Source organism: Piliocolobus tephrosceles, chromosome 1 (assembly GCF_002776525.5).
Source record: "Piliocolobus tephrosceles isolate RC106 chromosome 1, ASM277652v3, whole genome shotgun sequence".
NCBI classification, from domain to species: Eukaryota; Metazoa; Chordata; class Mammalia; order Primates; family Cercopithecidae; genus Piliocolobus; species Piliocolobus tephrosceles.
Window position 1 is genome coordinate 16,535,901 of NC_045434.1, and position 19,967 is coordinate 16,555,867.

Sequence of the window (19,967 nt, forward strand, 5' to 3'; positions counted from 1 at the left end):
GGAAGGAAGGAAGGAAGGAAGGAAGGAGGAAGGAAGGAAAGAAAAGGAAACTAAGGCGTGTCTACTGCCAACCACGTGAATGCTTTACATATGGTATTTAAATTAACACACCAGCTGGGGAGGTAGGTACCCTTCCTCCAGTTATATAGCTAAAACAAAACAAAACAAAACAAAACAGACAAACAAACAAACAAACAAAACTGAAGGTGAGTGCTTACCTGAGGTTAGGTAGTTTATATTTGGGAAAGCTGCAATTTCAATGGGCGTCTCTTTATCAATACCCATGTGCTTATGAATACAACTTGCTGCCCAATAACCTAATGTATGGTGTGTGCTGTGCTGATGGCTACAACAACGGCAGCTGCAGTTGAGATCAAGACGGATGTGCCAGAAATCTGTCCCGAACACATGGGAGAGGAGGAAGACCAGACTCAGAGCGGAGCACCTGACCCAAGTACAAGTTCTCCTCATCCTGCTCACCTCTGCTAATCACCTGTGTCATAGATTCTCCCCAAGTCTAGGAGCATGGGAAGCAGGGAAAGATCAATCAGGGGGTTATAGGACTTCTTTCCAAGGATGAGAATAAATCCTGTAATGCCTTTCTTACCCTGAAGAGTAGGACTCTGCAAGGCAGGCCCTCTCAACATCTCTTAAGGGAAAAGCAGCATTTTAGCTCACGACAGTGTCCTAGCAGACAAAGGCTTAAGGCACAGCCTATCTAAAGAGTTACTTTACAAATTCCAAAATAGTAGCAAAATAGTCTCCATAAAACTAAATGACTTCCAGGGAAGAAAGCGCATATTCCACTCTAGTACTTGTTGCCTTAATTAGGAACAGATTCTGATGACTGGGATTTATTTTCCTAAGCACACATCCACAAAAGCCAGAAACATCTTGTCATGCTGCTGCATCCCTGACATTTCTCAAAGACGAATTCCTAATTGGGTTTTTAAAAAAAACAACCAGAAATTTTCATGCTGATTTTGATTCAGGATTCAAAACAGAACCTAAGACGTGCATTTCTATATTATTCCAAACCATGTATAAACTGCCTTAAAATCCTGAAGACTCCCTTCAAACACTAAAGTTTAAAAAAGGGAAAAACAGACTAAGAAATGAATTCTGAATTTAATGTAGCAAAGAAGATTCTTCTCTTTCTTATGGAACATGAAAACTATCCGGTGATCTCTCCAAGACACTTTTAAACACCTTAATCTACTTACTTTTTAAAAGACAAGATGAGGGCTGGCACCTGCTCTTTCGCTTATGGGGTTCAAAAGACTTTTTTTCTGCCTTTCTTTGCTAATTTATTAGAGAAATTGGCCAGGCTTTTTCATTGATTTAACTAAATTTTGTTATAAAAAAGAATCTAGACGTGCCACGGAGTCTGAAATACAGAAATTATTATCCTTACCTGCATAGTTGATCCTTAAGTGTTTCCATGTACTTCATAGTAGTTTCCTTCACACTTGTTTCTGGGGAAAAAAAGGAAATCCAAAGTGAATGCAACTGCAGTCACAATTGAACAAAAACCAATCAACTAAAAGCTCAAAGCCAAAGGACTGAGGTCAAGCCACTAGTAATCGTAACATTCTATATTTGGAAAACATTCAAATCCATTGGAGTGGCTGCCTGAAGTCATGAGTTGGGGAGGATTCTGGGCCTCTGAGTGTCTCTGCAGGAGAAAGTCAGAGGCTGGGGCAACAGAGCTGAGCCAGCCTCGCTGTAGTCTTTCAAAGGCAGCTCACTGATAGTCTTATCACTGGACGACGTGTGCTCTGTCTCCTACCTTTCCCAACTGATAGCCATGGGCTCGGTTGTCCAATACAGGGAAAGAGAACCTGACAGTGTAATGATTCCCATCCTACAGATCAACCAGAAGAGCCTCACTACAGGTAGAGGAGGATTGTGGACCCTTTCACTGAGAAACAAACAAAAACATGGGATTCTGCCAGTAACTAGAAAGCAATTGCTCAACCTCCAATGAGTGATGAGATCAGCTACTCTTCGAGATAAACTCAGTGCTTCCTAATTACCAAATGTTGAAGGAATGAATGATTGCTATGGTTCGACAGATCAAAGAGGCACTTTATGGATAAAAGAGATTTGATATACTTTGAACAAGTTCTCCCCTTTTGCTCATCTGAGGAATGAAGGTGCCTTCCTCTCAAGGTGATAACTAACAGACATGCACACCAAGTGCCTGGAATAACACCTGCAGCCAAGGGGTTTCTAGTAAATGGTGGCTGGAATGATCAATGATGCTGCCATGTCTATTATTAGTATTGTTATTGTTATCGTGGGTTTTATCATTGTTTTTATTCCAACCTTTATTCTGAAGGATTATTTATGCCAAAGGGCTCATGTACTCTAAAGTTGTGGAATGTGGAAACACAGAAGCCAGGCTGCCCAGATTCTTGCTACTAGAGTGTCTGGGGATTCTTGGACTTCTATTTCAGTCAACATGTATGTGTAAGGTGAGGGACAGTGGAACTGGAAAAAGTACCCTGACATTCCTCATAAAGAAACTAAATATTTAGATGGAAATTAAAACAATTACACATTCTGGTTCATTAGTCCATAAAAGGTAAAAAGAGATATTTACACAATGAAAACAACTGTTTAAGTTGCTATCTTTTCTTACTGACTTATGCTTGTCTAACACACACACTTAGTTGTGCTAGCTGGAGCAATTATTGCAAGTTCCAAATGCCCCAACCAGAAATGCGTCTGTTTCACATGCCATCCATATTTATGTGCCACACACTGTTCTAGGCATGTGGGATAGCTCGGTGGACAGAAGAGGTAGATTCCTGCTTCTGTAGTGCTTCCATTCTGGCAGCGAGGGATGCTAAAGGATAAACATAAAAATTCCATAGAACATTAGAAGGTGATAATGACAATAAGGATTTAAGGGGAAAAAAAAGACAGCAAGCGAAACGGGGCTGTAGAGTGGTCAGGGAAGGCATCACTGGGGAAATGACACTGCCTAAAAGTTTGCAGAGGGAGGGAAGAGGGAGTCGACAGGCATCCTGGGAAGAGTCGAAGTCATCCTGGGAAGGGGGAGTCGACAGGCATCCTGCGAATGGAGTAGGCAGTCTGAAGGCCCCAGGGCAGGAGCACAACTGTGTGCTCCAGCGAGTGTGGCCAGAGCCGAATGTTCCATGGGGAGAAAAGATGAAGGCAGAGAAACAACCCAGGTCCAATCACACAGGCCACTGTGGTAAACTATAGTCTCAAAATGGCCACAGCAATATTTCTGGTACCACATACTCTTCCAGAACCTTGCCATTCCCTATCAAGAGGTAAAGTATATTTCCCTCTTCTTGAATGTAGTCAGGCTGAGACTGCTCCAACCCACTGAGTATGATGGAAGGTATTCTGTAACTCTTCTGAGGCTAAAGTCCAGTTTCTGCCTGGCTTTCTGTCCTGGGAACCCAGCCACCATGTTGTGAGGAAGCTCAAACCACATGGAGAGGCCCCGTGTAGGTGTTTCAGCTGAAAACCTGGGTGATGGTCTTAGACTACATCCAGCACCAATCTCCAGATATCTGAGTGAATGAGCTTTCAGGTGGTTAGTAACTTTGAGCCTGAGGGATCCAGACACCACAGGATGGAGACAAGTCCCCCCACTGTATGCTGTCTGAATTCCTGACTCACAGAATTTTGCACATAATAAATGGTGATGTTAAGTCATTAAGTTTGGGGATGTTTTGTTGCACAGCTGTAGTAACTAGATGGCCACTGTCAGGATTTTGAGTGTTCTGAGTGGAATGGAAAAACACTGTAGAAGAAAAAAATGAGACTGACCTACAGCTACTATGTTGAGAATACACCATAGGGGAGGATGAGGTGGAAGCAGAAAGATATGGAGGAGGTTAGTGCAATCATCCAGCAAAAGATGATGAGGATGTGGAAGAGGAAAAGTAGAATATTTTTCTCACCCATCACCACGGTCATGGCTGACACCCCTATAACAAAAGACAGGTTAATAAGAGAAAGGCATGACAAATTTATGTAACCAAAGTTTTATGTGATATAGGAGCCTTCAGAGATGAAGACCCCAAGATCCAGAGAAAACTGTCTAATTTTGTGCTTAGGTTCAATGAAGCATATGAAGAATAGACAGCTATGTAGAAACGTGATTGGACAAAAAGCATATGATCTAATGGTGATAAACTGGAGCTCAGCATGGCCTGTTTGTTCAGAATCTTCTTGGCCTCTGTGTAGCATTCCTTCCCTCCAGGTGAGGGGGCAGGGCAACTGTCACATAAGGGTCTTATGCCCACTTTTCAGGGAAGGTAACCAACAGAATCCTTTAAGATCAGCTCTCACACAGAAAGACAGCAGATGGTCAGAGTGACCTTTCTGCTTCTGCTGTTTTCTCAGTTTCCAAGGTGCTGTACTTTGTAATATCATGTTCTATGTCCCAACAGGGACTTAAACTAGTGCATTAGCAGGAGTTAGTGATAAGTGGGTAGATTTTAGATATATTTTAAAGGTAGAGACAATAGCTTTCCTAGTGGGTCAAATGTCAGGTGTGAGAAAAAGAAAAGTCGGCTGGGCGCGGGAGCTCACGCCTGTAATTCCAGCACTTTGGGAGGCCGAGGCAGGTGGATCACCTGAGGTCAGGAGTTCAAAACCAGCCTGGCCAACATGGTGAAACCCCATCTCTACTAAGAACACAAAAATTATCTGGGTGTGGTGGTGGGCACCTGTAATCCCAGCTACTCGGGAGGCTGAGACGGGAGAATTGTTTAACCTGGGAGGCGGAGGTTGCAGTGAGCCGAGATCGTGCCACTGCACTCCAGCCTGGGCAACAAAGAGCAAAATTCTGTTTCAAAAAAAAAAAGTCAAGAATGACTACATATTTTTACCCTAAGCCACCAGAAAAAAACAGAAATTGCCATCAACTGAGACGGGAAGAATGAGAAGTGAAACTGGTTGGGGAGACAAGAATTTAGCTTTGGATTTGTTAAATTTGAGACGTTTTTAGACATTCAGTGGAGATGTCAAGTGTGAGGCTGGATATCTGAGTCTGGAGTTTGGGAAAGTTCTGGAACAGAGACATTTGGGATTGGCATTTGAAGGAATAAGACTGGACAATATCACTGAGGAAGTGGGAGTAACTTAAGAAGCCCTTGCTGATCATAGGCAATGCACCATTTATATTGTGATAGCACCTTCCATCCAATGGACAAAAATGGACAGCATCCCCCGAGGAAAAGAAAGCCATATTCTTATGTTTAAAAATAGTCTAGATGTCTATGAAGCTAATCACTTTGTTAAGAAACTGAATGCTAAGTACTTGCCTCATCTCAGTGTCTGAAGCACCAGTTGGTGATACGCTGGACCTGCACGAGAACTTCCAGGCAGAGCCATGGGCTTTTCTACTTGCCTGGAGCCCGCCATCTAAGGAGAATGCTACGTTGAACTATTACTTTCATTGGACCCAACCTATGTCCCAGTCAGACAGCCTAAAATTACCTTGCACGTATTCACTAAGTTGACTTACAACCTTCAAGACAGGCCAAGACTGTAGACAAGGAGTTTAGATTTTAAACTTCCTAAAAAATACACCCATAGACACAGTGACTGAGAATAGAGGTCACCTTTTCCTCTCTTCTTACTTCCCTCCTCTTGCTTTCTTCCCTATCATTTTAGGCCCGATAGAGCAGGGACCTGTGAGAATGGTGATGGTAGTAAGGCAAGGTTCCAAGAAGCAAAGAGCGCACTCAAGGAAATGCCAAATACAAAAGGAAATGCTACGAAACAAACAAGACCAGAGGACTGCAGGCCTCCTGATCAGGAAGAAGCAGGAACACATTAACTGCTTCTGTTTATTAAGGGAATCTAATATCCAGATTCAGGCCATGATATCAGAGTGGAATTCATACAATTAGTTTGATGAATCCAATTAAACAAAATCTTGGATTAATGGATTGATAATTAAATGCCATAAATCAGTAAACACAGTAGAGTGCATGAAACAAACACACATCATGCTACAGGAGTTCAATCTGGGTCCTCCTTCACGCAAGACCCTATACTTGGCACTAATTAAATATAAAAAGAACATAGCTTCCAGAGACACAGAGATAGCTGTGGGGCCAGCCTCTTTAACACTAATTTCTCACTGGAGTGCACAGCAACATTTTCCATAAATATTCATCATAACCAATAATCCAAAAATATCCCTATGAGTCTGATGGGAAAAAAAAATAACCAACCTACCCAGCAACGGCTTTTTCAGTGTAAACACGGAAGTTGGAAGGTAGAAGATGTCAACACGGAAGTAGAAGAATGTTAAGTGGGAGGAAGTCCAACTAGGTTTCAATGCGTTGTATCCCTTGCATAATAAAGGGACAGCAGTATTTGACATGAAAATAGCATGGGAAATGAGTAACACCCAGGCAGACTTGCTATCAGATTGAATGGACCAGTGACTTGAAGAAACTCCAGCCCCACCACCCTCAATTAATAAGGAAGACATGCTCAGATGGGGTCAGTATGATACGATCTCACCTTTGAAAATGGAAGCCAAAGGGACCTCCCCAGTTTAGCATTAATGGCAAAGTTTGTCAAACATTAGCCATGTTATTGGAATTTTCTAAATTAACATTAAGTACCAAGTGAGACCTGGCCTACATTTACGAAAATAAGTCATCAGATTTCAAAGATCAATATTCAAGAATCTATTTAGATAAAATTAACTCCCACTTAGTAAAATCTTTCAGAAGGAAGATGTGAAAGACAAAGGAGAAATTTTAGAACTCTGAGAAATTTTCAAATAGCTAAGGTATTATGCTGTCTTCGAGTGAATGAAAGGACTTTTTTTCGGATAATTAAATCATGCACGAGGATGAAGAGGTAACATAATCCTGAAAAGACCCAGGAAAGTCAGCAATACCGGAAAACAGACCTGCAGCTGGAATATCTTGGCAGGTGGGATGGCATAAGATTGTTTCAGTTCTTGAAAGATGGTAGATTCTTTCTATGAAGTCCTACATGAGTGAAATTTCACACTGAAGGGCAAAATGGAAATATCAACCATGAACCCCTAAAACCTAGAGAGTTTTGTCTGCTCATACACAAATGACATTGACTGTCACATTGGAGACCCAGTGTGTGGACACACGTGATACCGATTTAGCTACCATTTTACCGAGCACTTTCTTTTGCAAGACCTGTTTTAAACACCTTATTCTAAACATGAACTAAATAACAGTATCCACGAAGCAGCTCTATCATTATCACCATTTTACAGTTGGTGAAATGGAGCAGCAGTAAGGGTCAAAGTCACACTGCCAGTGAGGGATAGTTCCAGAGCTCACTGTTACAAAACACATGACTTCAACTTTATATAACACGAGAGCAGTCAGTGCACACTGAATTAATGCCTGTGAAATCTCAGCACCAACAAAATAAAGCAGGTGTTCAAAGACAGTAAATTCAGGAGGCCAAAGGCTGTGCTGGAAAAAGTCAGAGTTATAAAGAGTACTGACCATTGCAAAGACGAGCCATCAATAAATGAAAACCTCATTGTCTATAAAATGTAGGGAAGAATGCTAATAGTATATCAGCATAAAACAAATCAACATTGTGTAAAATAACTTTATATATATACACAAACATACACATATGTGTATGTTTGTGTATATATATGTATGCATACATATATATATGAAAGAGAATAGGCCAAGTTGATTTCAAAGTAGGTTGCAATGAGAAAATGATTAATAACTTTCTAAAGCATATATCTACCCTGGCTCATTCTCCCCAGTGAGAGGTTAATTGTGTGATTTTACTAAAAGATTTTTATTTGCATGTATAAATGTATTTATTTGCAGCATTTCTCTGCTCTTATCTATCTATGGTAGTTCTAGTTTAGCTAGAACTCTCAAGAGAGGACTTCTGAGTTCAATAGAATTCAGTCCTTCCCAGGCTTTTGACTACTCAATATAAATTCTCTAGATCCAGAGCCCAATAAATGCATCATTACCAAATTAGCAAGAGATTCATTTCTCATTGTCAGGGCATCGTTCAGTATGTTGCTGTTAATTCTCTGTCTCTTTTTCTTTGATGTTGATAAGATGTTTACGGATAGAAGGAAAATTATCAGATACGAGTCCTACAGATTTAAGAAGTGGTAACAGGGAAAGGGTTTCTCTTTGGAGTTACACCTGACTGTCATTCATACATTAATCTAATGTTTTTTCTTTTTATCTTTTTTTTTTGAGACAAGGTCTTGCTCTGTCACCCAGGCTAAAGTGCAGTGGTGTGATCACAGCTCACTGCAGCCTTGAACTCCTGGGCTCAAGTGATCTTCCCACCTCAATCTCTTGAATAGCTGAGACTTGAATACCTGAGACAGGTGTGAGCCACTGTGCCCAGCTAATTTTTTTTTTTTTTTAATTTTTTTGTAGAGATGAGGGCTCGCTTTGTTGCCCAGGCTGGTCTCGAACTTCTGGCCTCAAGCAGTCCTCTCACTTCTACTTCCCAAAGTACTGAGATTACAGGCGTGAGCCACCACACCCTGCCTCTAATGTTCCTTAAATGCCTACCACATGCCAGACTCCATGTTAGGCACTGGGGCCACAGAGGTGAATATCATGCTACCCACGGGCTTAAGAAAATCAGGCTTGGTAATAGAAAGAGTCGCATCATTAGATGACTAATAAAAGCAACAAGTTAGATTCCATAATAAAAGCAGCAGTCATGCTCGAAGCATCATGGAGGGAGATTTGGCCCAACTTGAGGGGGTTTAAACATGACTCCCTGAGGAAGTGACTGAGTTAGAGATCTTAAAGGATTTTCCATGCTAGCTGATGCAGGAGGAGGCATGGATAATCCAAAACAGCAGTTGCACGTAAAATAAGATTTGTGTTTTAGAATAGCAGGCATTTCATGTCATATCATTTTACCTTCCCAAGTATTTCCAAATCGCTTCCCTCCAAGCTTACTTTATGATTACTAGATGTACTACATGATCCCATACCAAAGGGAGACAGAGTAGCTACAGGAAATCAGCCTGTCCGAAAGCACAGGCTCTGCACTTCTACCACTGCCCTAACAGCCACACTTGAACGTAAAGGTAAGATTAACTCATTCTTCCAGCTTTTCACCTTTGAGTAACGCGAATGAGAATGTTGAGTTATAGTAAGTAACTTCATGCTGGCAGAGGTACCCAAAGAACAGAGACTGAAAAAGTGTTTTCAGAACTGGCACATCATCCTGTGACTCAGTTGTCCATGAAAAAAGTAAAATCAATTATTCTGAACTATGTTGATGCCTCCGCTTCCACTGTTTTGTCCTGTGGGCTGGTGTGTGGCTGTTGCTTCTCAGCAAGTCACCACCCCTCAGAGAGTTCTGCCCCATTGCCCTTGAACCCTGGAGCACATCTCAAAGACTTGTCTGTCTTGATACTCATGTAGGTAGACACAGCTCCTTGCTTAGACAGGGAGAGAGAGTGGGCAGGAAGAAGGAAAGGAGAAATGAGTAAGGAAGCTCCACCAGGTTTAAAAATGTTTGCTATGTGGCGAGTGCTTATAGCAGATAAAGCCCAGGTTCCGATTTTACCTGCTGTGCCTGTCACTAGTTAATTGGGTATCATCTAATATAGTAATTCTCACTTTCCCAGTTCAGACCTGCTCCTACATGCAATCTCCTGATGCCCTTGAAGCACACAGCCTAATAAATCAGCACAAGTCAATGACAAAAGAAAAACCAAATGCTTGAGGTATGGAAAGCAGGTCAGTAAAAAGCTAACCCTATCAGTTCCAAGCAGGTTCACTTCACAGCCTCCCACTCACGTGCCCTTGTCAAATGCTTTTTCTAAATGGAAAGACAGGCTAACTTTTCTCAGCAATCCCTGCTGACAGCAGCAGGCATATCTGGGTTTGCTTTCTTGCTTTCTGGTGCATATAACTGAAAGAGTTGTGACCTGGAGATTAATTTACAGTATTTTAAAAATTACTTAGAATATCTATTTACTGCCTTACCTAGTAGTGTGCAACTGAGAATATGCAGTCTCATTCTTTGATTCTTTCTCCTATTATTTCCCTGAAACACAGGCATCACACACACACACACACACACACTCTCTCTTTTTTTTTTCATTCTTTTTGATTGACAGAAGAAAGAAAATTTGGGACTTTGTTTTAAAAGTGAAATACTGTCTTCTTAAACAACTTGTGTTTAAAACCAGCCCCAATCCACACTTGATCTTCTTAAGCTAGGAAAAGTGAGCTCACACTGAGTGCTGGCAGGATGCTTCATGTGCGTCATTATTTTGTTTAATTCTCACAATAACTCTCTAAATCCCTTTTGAGAATAAGGAGACTGAGGCTGCGAGAAGTTATTTCAAGGAGTAAATAAAAAATTCAGACCCACTTGGGTTTTATGCCAAAGGTTCTGTTTTTACAAATACACAACATTGTTGCCCAGTTGTGATGAAACATAATTTATGAATTTCACTGAGGGAATTTCACAAAAGGAAAGAATTTACTTTTCCCTCTAAAGCAGAGGCTTTTCATATGCAACTGTTAAAAGACACAAGAGCTTGTGGGTCTGATGGTTGGTTTGAGCTGTTGCTGTTGGGAGAGATGCTGGGGCACTAGCAGGAAGATGTAGTTTGTGCTCAGTGGCGAAAGATGGCACCCCCCGAAGGCAGCCAGATCCGGACTATGCGGTGTTTTCCAGGCTGGAGGTGCCCTCCTCAACTGCCTTACGAAGTTCCCAAGCAGCCAGCCCAAATACTACCTGCTCCTTACACCGAAGGGATTTGGCAGGAAAAAGGCCAAATTGGCCACGCAGAGGCACAAAGTGAGGTCAGAACAACTTCCCATTTGACAAAAGCCTTTCGTTGGCTATGAGGTTCCAATCATCGCTTCATGCCTTACTCCCACCCCAAAACACACACATGCTGTCCACATCCAGGCACTGGCCCTCACTCCTACGTGGCCTCACTGTGCCTGACTGGGCACCTCTTGCTTATAAACATAGTTACATTAGAGGCCAAAGATGCTAAGACAACGTGCCCCAGCTAGTAAGACACACACAGAGGTCTCCTCTCCTTTAATACGCAGGTGATAGATACGTGGGTGATGAACAAGTATGTGTAAAAAATTAACACAGGAAGGCCAGGCGCGGTGGCTTACACCTGTAATCCCAGCAGGCGTTTGGGAGGCCGAGACAGGCGGATAACGAGGTCAGAAGATCGAGACCATCCTGGTTAACATGGTGAAACCCCGTCTCTACTAAAAATACAAAAATTAGCTGGGCATGGTGGCACGCGCCTGTTGTCCCAGCTACTTGGGAGACTGAGGCAGGAGAATCTCTTGAACCTGGGCGGTGGAGGTTGCAGTGAGCCGAGATCGCGCCACTGCACTCCAGCCTGGGCGACAGAGTTGAAACTCCATCTCAAAGAGAAAAAAAAAGATTACACAGGAAAAATGCAAATGATTGAGTACCTGCTTCAATCTAGAATAGCCCTTGGACATACCCAAGAGGGGCCCCTGCCATGGGCATCATGCTAGAGAACCCTCGCTTCTAGATTCCTCCAGACTGCCCCTTTGCATGGTGAGGCGGTCACATGGCCAAAAGATTTGCCCCTTCAATTCTGCTCTGTATTCTTGGTACTCATAATTTCCTGCCCAAATGTCTCTGGGAGCACTTCTTCTTCTTCTTCTTTTTTTTTTTTTTTAATACTTTAAGTTCTGGGGTACATGTGCAGAACGTGCAGTTTTGTTTATTAGGTATACACGTGCCACAGTGTTTTGCTGCACCCACCAATCTGTCACCTACATTAGATATTTCTCCTAAAGCTATCCCTCCCCTAGCCCCCACCACCTGACAGACCCTGGTGTGTGATGTTCCCCTCCCTATGTCCAGGTGTTCCCATTGTTCAACTCCCACTTAAGAGTGAGAACATGTGGTGTTTGGTTTTCTGTTTTTGTGATAGTTTGCTGATAATGGTGGTTTCGAGCTTCATCCATCTCCCTGCAAAGGACATGCACTTATCCTTTTTTATGGCTGCATAGTATTCCATGGTGTATATGTGTCACATTTTCTTTATCCAGTCTGTCATTGATGGGCATTTGCGTTGGTTCCAAGTCTTTGCTATTGTGAATAGTGCCACAATAAACATACGTGTGCATGTGTCTTTATAGCAGAATGATTTATAATCCTTCGGGTATATACTCAGTAATGGGATTGCTGGGTCAATGGTATTTCTAGTTCTAGATCCTTGAGGAATCGCCATGCTGTCTTCCACAATGGTTGAACTAATTTACACTCCCACCAACAGTGTCAAAGCATCCCTATTTCTCCACACCCTTTCCAGCATCTCGTTTCTTTTTTAATGATCGCCATTCTAACTGGCATGAGATGGTATCACATTGTGATTTTGATTTGCATTTCTCTGATGACCAGTGATGATGGGCATTTTTTCATATGTCTGTTGGCTGTATAAATGTCTTCTTTTGAGAAGTGTCTGTTCATCTCCTTTGCCAACTTTTTGATGGGGTTGCTTTTTTCTGTTAAATTTGTTTAAGTTCTTTGTTGATTCTGAATATTAGCCCTTTGTCAGATGGATAGATTGCAAAAATTTTTTCCCATTCTGTAGGCTGCCTGTTCATGCTGATGATAGTTTCTTTTGCTGTGCAGAAGCTCTTTAGTGTAATTAAACCCCATTTGTCAATTTTGGCTTTTGTTGCCATTGCTTTTGGTGTTTTAGACATGAAGTCTTTGCCCATGCGTATGTCCTGAATGGTATTGCCCAGGTTTTCTTCTAGGATTTTTATGGTCTTATGTTTAAGTCTTTGATCCATTTTGAGTTGATTTTTGTATAAGGTGTAAGGAATGGGTCCAGTTTCAGTTTTCTGCATATGGCTAGTTAGTTTTCCCAACACCATTTATTAAATAGGGAATCTTTTCCCCATTGCTTCTTTGTGTCAGGTTTGTCAAAGATCAGATGGTTGTAGATGTGTAGTGTTATTTCTGAGGCCCCTGTTCTGCTCCATTGGTCTATATATCTGTTTTGGTACCAGTACCATGCTGTTTTGGTTACTGTAAGCTTGTAGCATAGTTTGAAGTCAGGTAGCATGATGCTTCCAGTTTTGTTTTTCTTGCCCAGGATTGTCTTGGGTATGTGGGCTCTTTCTTGGTTCCATATGAAGTTTAAAGTTGTTTTTTCCAATTCTATAGAGAAAGTCAGTGGTAGTTTGACGGGGATAGCATTGAATCTATAAATTACTTTGGGCAGTATGGCCATTTTGACGATATTGCTTCTTCCTATCCATGAGCGTGGAATGTTTTTTCCATTTTTTTGGTCCTCTCTTATTTCCTTGAGCAGTGGTTTGTAGTTCTCCTTGAAGAGGTCCTTCACATCCCTTGTAAGTTGTATTCCTAGATAATTTATTCTCTTTGTAGCAATTATGAAAGGGAGTTCACTCATGATTTGGGTCTCTGTCTGTTATTGGTGTATTGGAATGCTTGTGATTTTTGCACATTTATTTTGTATCCTGAGACTTTGCTGAAGTTGCTTATCAGCTTAAGGAGATTTTGGGCTCAGACAATGGGGTTTTCTAAATATACAATCATGTCATCTGCAAACAGAGACAACTTGACTTCCTCTCTTCCTATTTGAGTACACTTTATTTCTTTCTCTTGCCTGATTGCCCTGGCCAGAACTTCCAATGCTATGTTGAATAGGAGTGGTGAGAGAGGGCATCCTTGTCTTGTGTTGGTTTTCAAAGGTAATGCTTCCAGTTTTTGCCCATTCGGTATGATATTGGCTGTGGGTTTGTCATAAATAGCTGCATTGATTGGATACCAGATCCAGATGCAACTTTGGACTCCTTCAGTTCTTTAGCCCCCACAAACCTGAAAGAGACTGACAGCTGGGAGTAGCTGCAGAAAGCAGACCCCTCCTTCCAAAAGAAGGATCTGGGTACTGCATCCAAGCCCCCACCGCAGAGCAGGTAGACAAAACTCAGACACACATGCTGGAGTGTCTGTGCATGAATCTGCAAGACAGTCATAGTGAGGGACAACAGAGATGTGTGAAGAATAGAGCTGGAGGCTGGGTTCAGGGGACCAGGGCTCTGGCACCTCTGCTTTCTGATATAGAGTCCAAGGAATTCAAGCATTCTAAACTCATACCTGGTCTCCTAATCATTAATCATTAAGAAGTCATATTTGTGGCAGGGTGTGGTGGTTCATGCCTATAATTCCAGTACTTTGGGAGGCCGAAGCAGGTGGATTACCTGAAGTCAGGAGTTCAAGACCAGCCTGGTCAACACGGTGAAACCCCATCTCTACTAAAAATACAAAAATTAGCCAGCCGTAGTGGCACGTGTCCATAGTCCCAGCTACTCAGGAGACTGAGGTAGGAGAATAGCTTGAACCCAGGATGTGGAGGTTGCAGTGAGCCAAGATTACACCACTGTATTCCAGGTTGAGTGACAGAGCGAGACCCTGTCTAAAAAAAAAAAGAAGTCATATTTGTCAAGTGTATTAATCATGTTCTTTTTCATTTTCAGTATTTTATGATGCTTTGACATCTTGGGGCCTTGCTGACTCTAGAGGGACTGCTCCTCCCAGGGTTATTCCTAGAAAGAGTAAACAACTCACATGTGAGCACACCCTTGCTAGGATAACCAAGCAATCCAGAACCCACACCTCCAACCACCTCCTGTACTGGGCTCTCACATGCTGGGCCACTATCCCTTGCCCCTGGCATCAGATAACTAGGGACACCCCCTATACCGCAGAGTCCACTGAAATTATTCAAACTAGCTAATCCCAAGCCTGGTTGCCCTGCCCTTCCCATTCCTTCTCACTGAAACTGCAGTAAAGACTCTTGCCCACATCTTCCCCCTCACTCTCTCTACCTCCTCACCAACCCTGGTGCATCCCCATGTGGCCTGGCATAGCATGGCATGTCCCAGCCCTTGGGAACTGTGAGTAACAAACTCTTTTCAATGGCAGCTGTCTCCTGATCAGTTGGTCTCACCATGCCTGAATAATACATTTTAAAGCATCAAGGTAGGACAATAGAACATTTAGCCATCTACTAGGCTGATTTATCTCTGGAAATATGCAGATATATGGTATAGGGGCCTTAGGCTATATCATGGCCCCAGCCCCACATGTATTAGTGGTGAGCCTGCTTTTACCAATATCCACAGTTAATTCTAAAACGGACAAAGGAAGAAAAAAAGGCAAGCCTTCTTAGCTGTGAGCACGACATTATGAAGGGGCTGAATTTCAACCTTTTCAAAATAGTCCACAGGGAACATAATCCTTGATCTCCCACAAACCCCAGCAATGTGTGTTATGAGGCCCCCAGGCAGCACTTTCCTGGTAGAAGCAGGAAGGAGGCAATGCCAGGTGCTCACCACAAGGACCTATGGGTGGCTGGGAGTGTCCCTGCTGGTACAACTCAGAGTATTCAACCCAGTTCCCTGAAGCTAAAACGAGGCACCTCTGGCCATGGCATTTTCTTTCTTTCTTTTTTTTCTAGACAGTCTCACTCTGTTGCCCAGGCTGGAATGCAGCGGTACAATCTTGGCTCACTGCAACCTCTGCCTCCCAGGTTTAAGTGATTCTCCTGCCTGGGCCTTTTGAGTAGCTGGGACTACAGGCATGTGCCACCATGCCCGGCTAATTTTTGTATTTTTAGTAGAGACGGACTTTCACCATACTAGCCACGGTGGTCTCAAACTCTTGACTTCGAATAATCTGCCCGCCTTGGCCTCCCAAAGTGCTGGGATTACAGGCGTGAGCCACTGCTCCTGGTCTGGCCATGCCATTTTCTGTTTCCACGCAGCACAGCTGGGAAATAGAGAAGGTTGAATGCAGAACTCTGATGGAAGCTATGAGTGCTGTCTTCTCCAGGGCCACCCAGCAGGTTCCCTGTTAGGGGAGGAGCCTACACCTCCCCTGCACCTTTTTATTCTTGTCCTTCTTCCGGGAAGTAGATCCCAGAAAAACCTGCTTGATACCCTGCACTGGCTTTCTCTGGATCTTGAATAAAATCCAAATCCTTCCCAAGACCTTCAGGTGCTGCACGGTCAGCCTTGCTTGTTTGTTCTCTCTTTCCCTCGTCCCCTGGTTACCTCGTCCCCTGGTCCCCAGATCACAGGTCTGGTTTTCTCATCTCAACTGCAGGAGCTCTTTCCCCATCCTCTGTCTGGCACGCTCTGCTCTCTTCCTGTGGGGGCGGCACTTAGCCTTTAAGCCGCGTCTTTTTTTTTTTCTTTTTTGTATTTTTCATAGAGACCGGGTTTCACCATGTTACCCACGATGATCTCGATACCCTGACCTCGTGATCCGCCCATCTCGGCCTCCCAAAGTGCTGGGATTACAGGCATGAGCCACCGCGCCTGGCCTTTAAGCCTCGTCTTAAATGTTCCCGCCTTTGAGGGCACTTTCCCCTACAGTTCTTGGCTGGCTGCCACCCTGATAATTTGCTCTCTGATCCTTTACTGGTGCCTCTGCAGTCCTTTTAACAATTATCTATTTTTTGTTTTTTATTTTTGTCTTTCCCATTAGAATTCAAATTTCAGGCTGGGTGCGGTGGCTCACGCCTGTAATCCCAGCACTTTGGGACGCCAAGGCGGGCGGATCACGAGGTCAGGAGTCCGAGACCATCCTGGCCAACATGGTGAAAACCCATCTCTACTAAAAATACAAAAATTAGCTGGGCATGGTAGCTTGCGCCTGTAATCCCAGCTACTCGGGAGGCTGAGGCAGGAGAATCGCTTGAACCCGGGAGGCAGAGGTTGCAGTGAGCCGAGATTGCACCACTGCACTTCAGCCTGGCAACAGAGCAAGACTCCATCTAAAAAAAAAAAAAAGTCATGTTTCATGAGGAGAGCACCCCATGGTGGGCTCTCCATACACATTTGTTGGATTATCTATGAGCTCTCCTACCTCGCTTTACTGGCCTTGCTCCTGGAATCTGACTCTTGCTTTATAAAGCAGGAAAGCTTCCCGGGGATGAGCACAGGCAGTGAGAATGTGGGAGCTGGCTGCGTGTTAAGAATTAGCAGAACAAGGGTCACTGGTGTCTTACACAGCCAAGCTTTGGTGTGAATACTCAGCACCTCCTGCCTGCAAGAAGCCCAAAACCTCTCACTGCAGGCATGCAGAGCAGCCCAGTGTAGGGATATCTGTGCAATCTGAAGGCTGCAATACCAAATCCTAACCCAAGAACTCAGATTCGGGACTGTGGCTGAAGGGAAGCCTCCCACCCACCCATTTGTTCACCTGCATGCCTACGAGAGCAGGTGTTTGTAGGCCAGGGCTCGGTGGACCCTGCTAATGCCCATGTCTTAATCTGCTCCCCACCTGCCATCTGATGGGTGTGGCAGAGCTGGAGGAACATGTCAGCTGGAAAGCAGAGGAAAGAATGTTAAAGCTCCCCGCTGTGATGCACCCGCAAGCTGGCCACGGGCAGCCCCTCATTGCAATCAAGAACGTCATGCAGCAGCAAATGTTGAGGCAGAGTCTCAATTTCAGTCTTTGGTTTTAGAAATTGTATTTGGGGTAATGTTAATGTGAAAACTGCATGTATTAAAATAAAGTGCAATAACACGCAGCATCTCTAACAGCTTACAATGAGTGTCTTCTTTCCTTTCTCCCCACCCCCTTCCTTCCTCTCAAATACACCCTAAAAGAGCACAGGGTCTAGGAGAATTTAAAAATAGACTCACATGGATTTCAAGTGGAGTAAACTAAATGAGTCCAATTTTCTATGCCTTTCATTTTAAATTATGTGCTGAATGTCGGGAAGCATAGGATGTAAGTGAGGAGAATACGACATTTAAAATCTAATTTTCAAAAATTAGGTCCTAAGGCAGAACAGTGAAAATGCATTTACACATATAATTGCGCCTGCAAATCAATACTGGCAGAACAAGTGTCCCCCTTGGCTCGGGAGAGTGCCTGGCCAGGGCTCATGGGAAGCCATGGGAAACCAATTCACTCACTCGGCAGGTATGTGCTGAGTCCCTGCTAGGTACCAGCTGGTGCACTTGATGCCCAAGTGGATTGTACTCTCCAGCTCACGGCCTCAAGAACCATGCAGGCCAGGCCAGGCGCGGTGGCTCAAGCCTGTAATCCCAACACTTTGGGAGGCCGAGACGGGCGGATCACTAGGTCAGGAGATCAAGACCATCCTGGCTAACATGGTGAAACCCCGTCTCTACTAAAAAATACAAAAACTAGCTAAGCGAGGTGGTGGGCGCCTGTAGTCCCAGCTACTCGGGAGGCTGAGGCAGGAGAGTGGCGTAAACCCAGGAGGCGGAGCTTGCAGTGAGCTGAGATCCGGCCACTGCACTCCAGCCTGGGTGACAGAGCGAGACTCTGTCTCAAACAAACAAACAAAAAGAACTGTGCAAACTAGTGAAAAAGTTGCACAGGTAAAGCAGTCTTTACCACACACAGAGAGAGGGGAAGGACAGAGGCCAAGATAGAATAGCAGTGAGCACCAGGAAAGGCACTTTCTCAGTGGAGGTGGAGGTCAGGGAGCTGACCCACCCTGGAGAAGGGAAACAGCTGAGTTGAAATATTAAGAATAAGCAGAGAAAGCCGAGTATGGTGGCCCACACCTACAATCCCAGCACATTGGAAGGATGAAGCAGGTGGATCACCTGAGGTCATGAGTTTGAGATCAGCCTGGCCAACATGGTGAAATCCCATCTCTACTAAAAATACAAAAATTAGCCAGGCACAGTGTCATGTGCCTGTAATTCCAGCTACTTGGGAGGCTGAGGCAGGAGAATTGCTTGAACCTGGGAGGCAGAGGTTGCGGTGAGCTGAGATCACGCCACTGCACTCCAGCCTCGGTGACAGAGCAAGACTCCATTTCAAAAAAACAAAAACAAACAAAAAACAAGCAGAGAACAGGGCATGTAGTAGGAAGGAATGTCAATGGTAAGGAGCTCATATGCAGGGGCTTGGAAGAAGAGGGAGGATGGGACATATCAGGAAAACTGAATGTCCAGGCTGATTGAAGATTAGCGTGTAAGGAAGGCAAGAGAGGATGACAGAGGAGTTTTGAGAAATAAAGATGGAGGCAGAAAACTGAGGGCATGACAAGAAAGGTGTGTGCATCCCTGTAGGAGTGTGGGTTTTCTCCCACAAAGGGAAGCCATTCAAGGGTCCTACAAAGGAGAATGATACAGCCAGTTTCTTAGTTCATTACAGATGGAGAAAGGCGGGTTGTTAGGAAAGGTATCTAGGAAATAGAATCGACAGGACTTCATGTTAGGCTGGAACCATTCATTCATTCATTTATTCACTCAGCAACTACTTACTGAGCAACTACTACATGCCAGGCACTATTCTAACAGCTAGAGCTATGACTGTGAATAAGCAGTATTAGATAAGTGGGTATTTGTAAAAATACTTAGAGCAGTTCCTGACACTTGGAAACCACTATATCACTACTTGTTAAATAGAATTAATACAATAAAACACATACACACAGACATTCCAAAAGGGAAGACAGTTAATAATAAGCAAAGTTGTAAGCAAACATATAATACGCTAATGCTGATGAGCATAAAGGACGATTACGTGTAGGAGGGGGGCTGTCATTTTAAATCGGGTGGTCGCAGGGGACCCATTTGAGATGCTGACATTTCAACCGAGACCTGATGGAGTTGAGATTACACAATGAATAAAACAGAAAGGAAAGAATCCAGACTGACTCGAGGTTTCTGGCTTTGTCAGCTGGCAGTGAGTTACTAACATGTAGAATTAGATGTGTTTTTAACACAGCCAAGCAGAGTTGCCCAACAGAAGAAAGTCGTGAGGCTTTGGGATTCAGCAGAATGGGGAATAGGGACCGGCCATCAGTTTACAGAGTTAATTGAAGCTATTAGAACCATAAGACCATTGGCAATGGGTGGATTGGTTTTATGGCTGCGGTACTGCATTGCCACACATTTAGCAGG

General features: G+C 43.6%; 1 protein-coding gene across 1 annotated transcript in view; it reads right to left on the reverse strand.

Annotated features, from left to right (window-relative positions):
• Window positions 1-19,967, reverse strand: part of DISC1 (DISC1 scaffold protein) — a 406,407-nt gene that overhangs the window by 78,337 nt on the left and 308,103 nt on the right. The window contains exon 10 of the mRNA XM_023191797.3: window positions 1,415-1,475. Within this exon, the coding sequence (XP_023047565.2) occupies window positions 1,415-1,475 (61 nt within the window). The remainder of the gene's footprint in view (window positions 1-1,414; window positions 1,476-19,967) is intronic.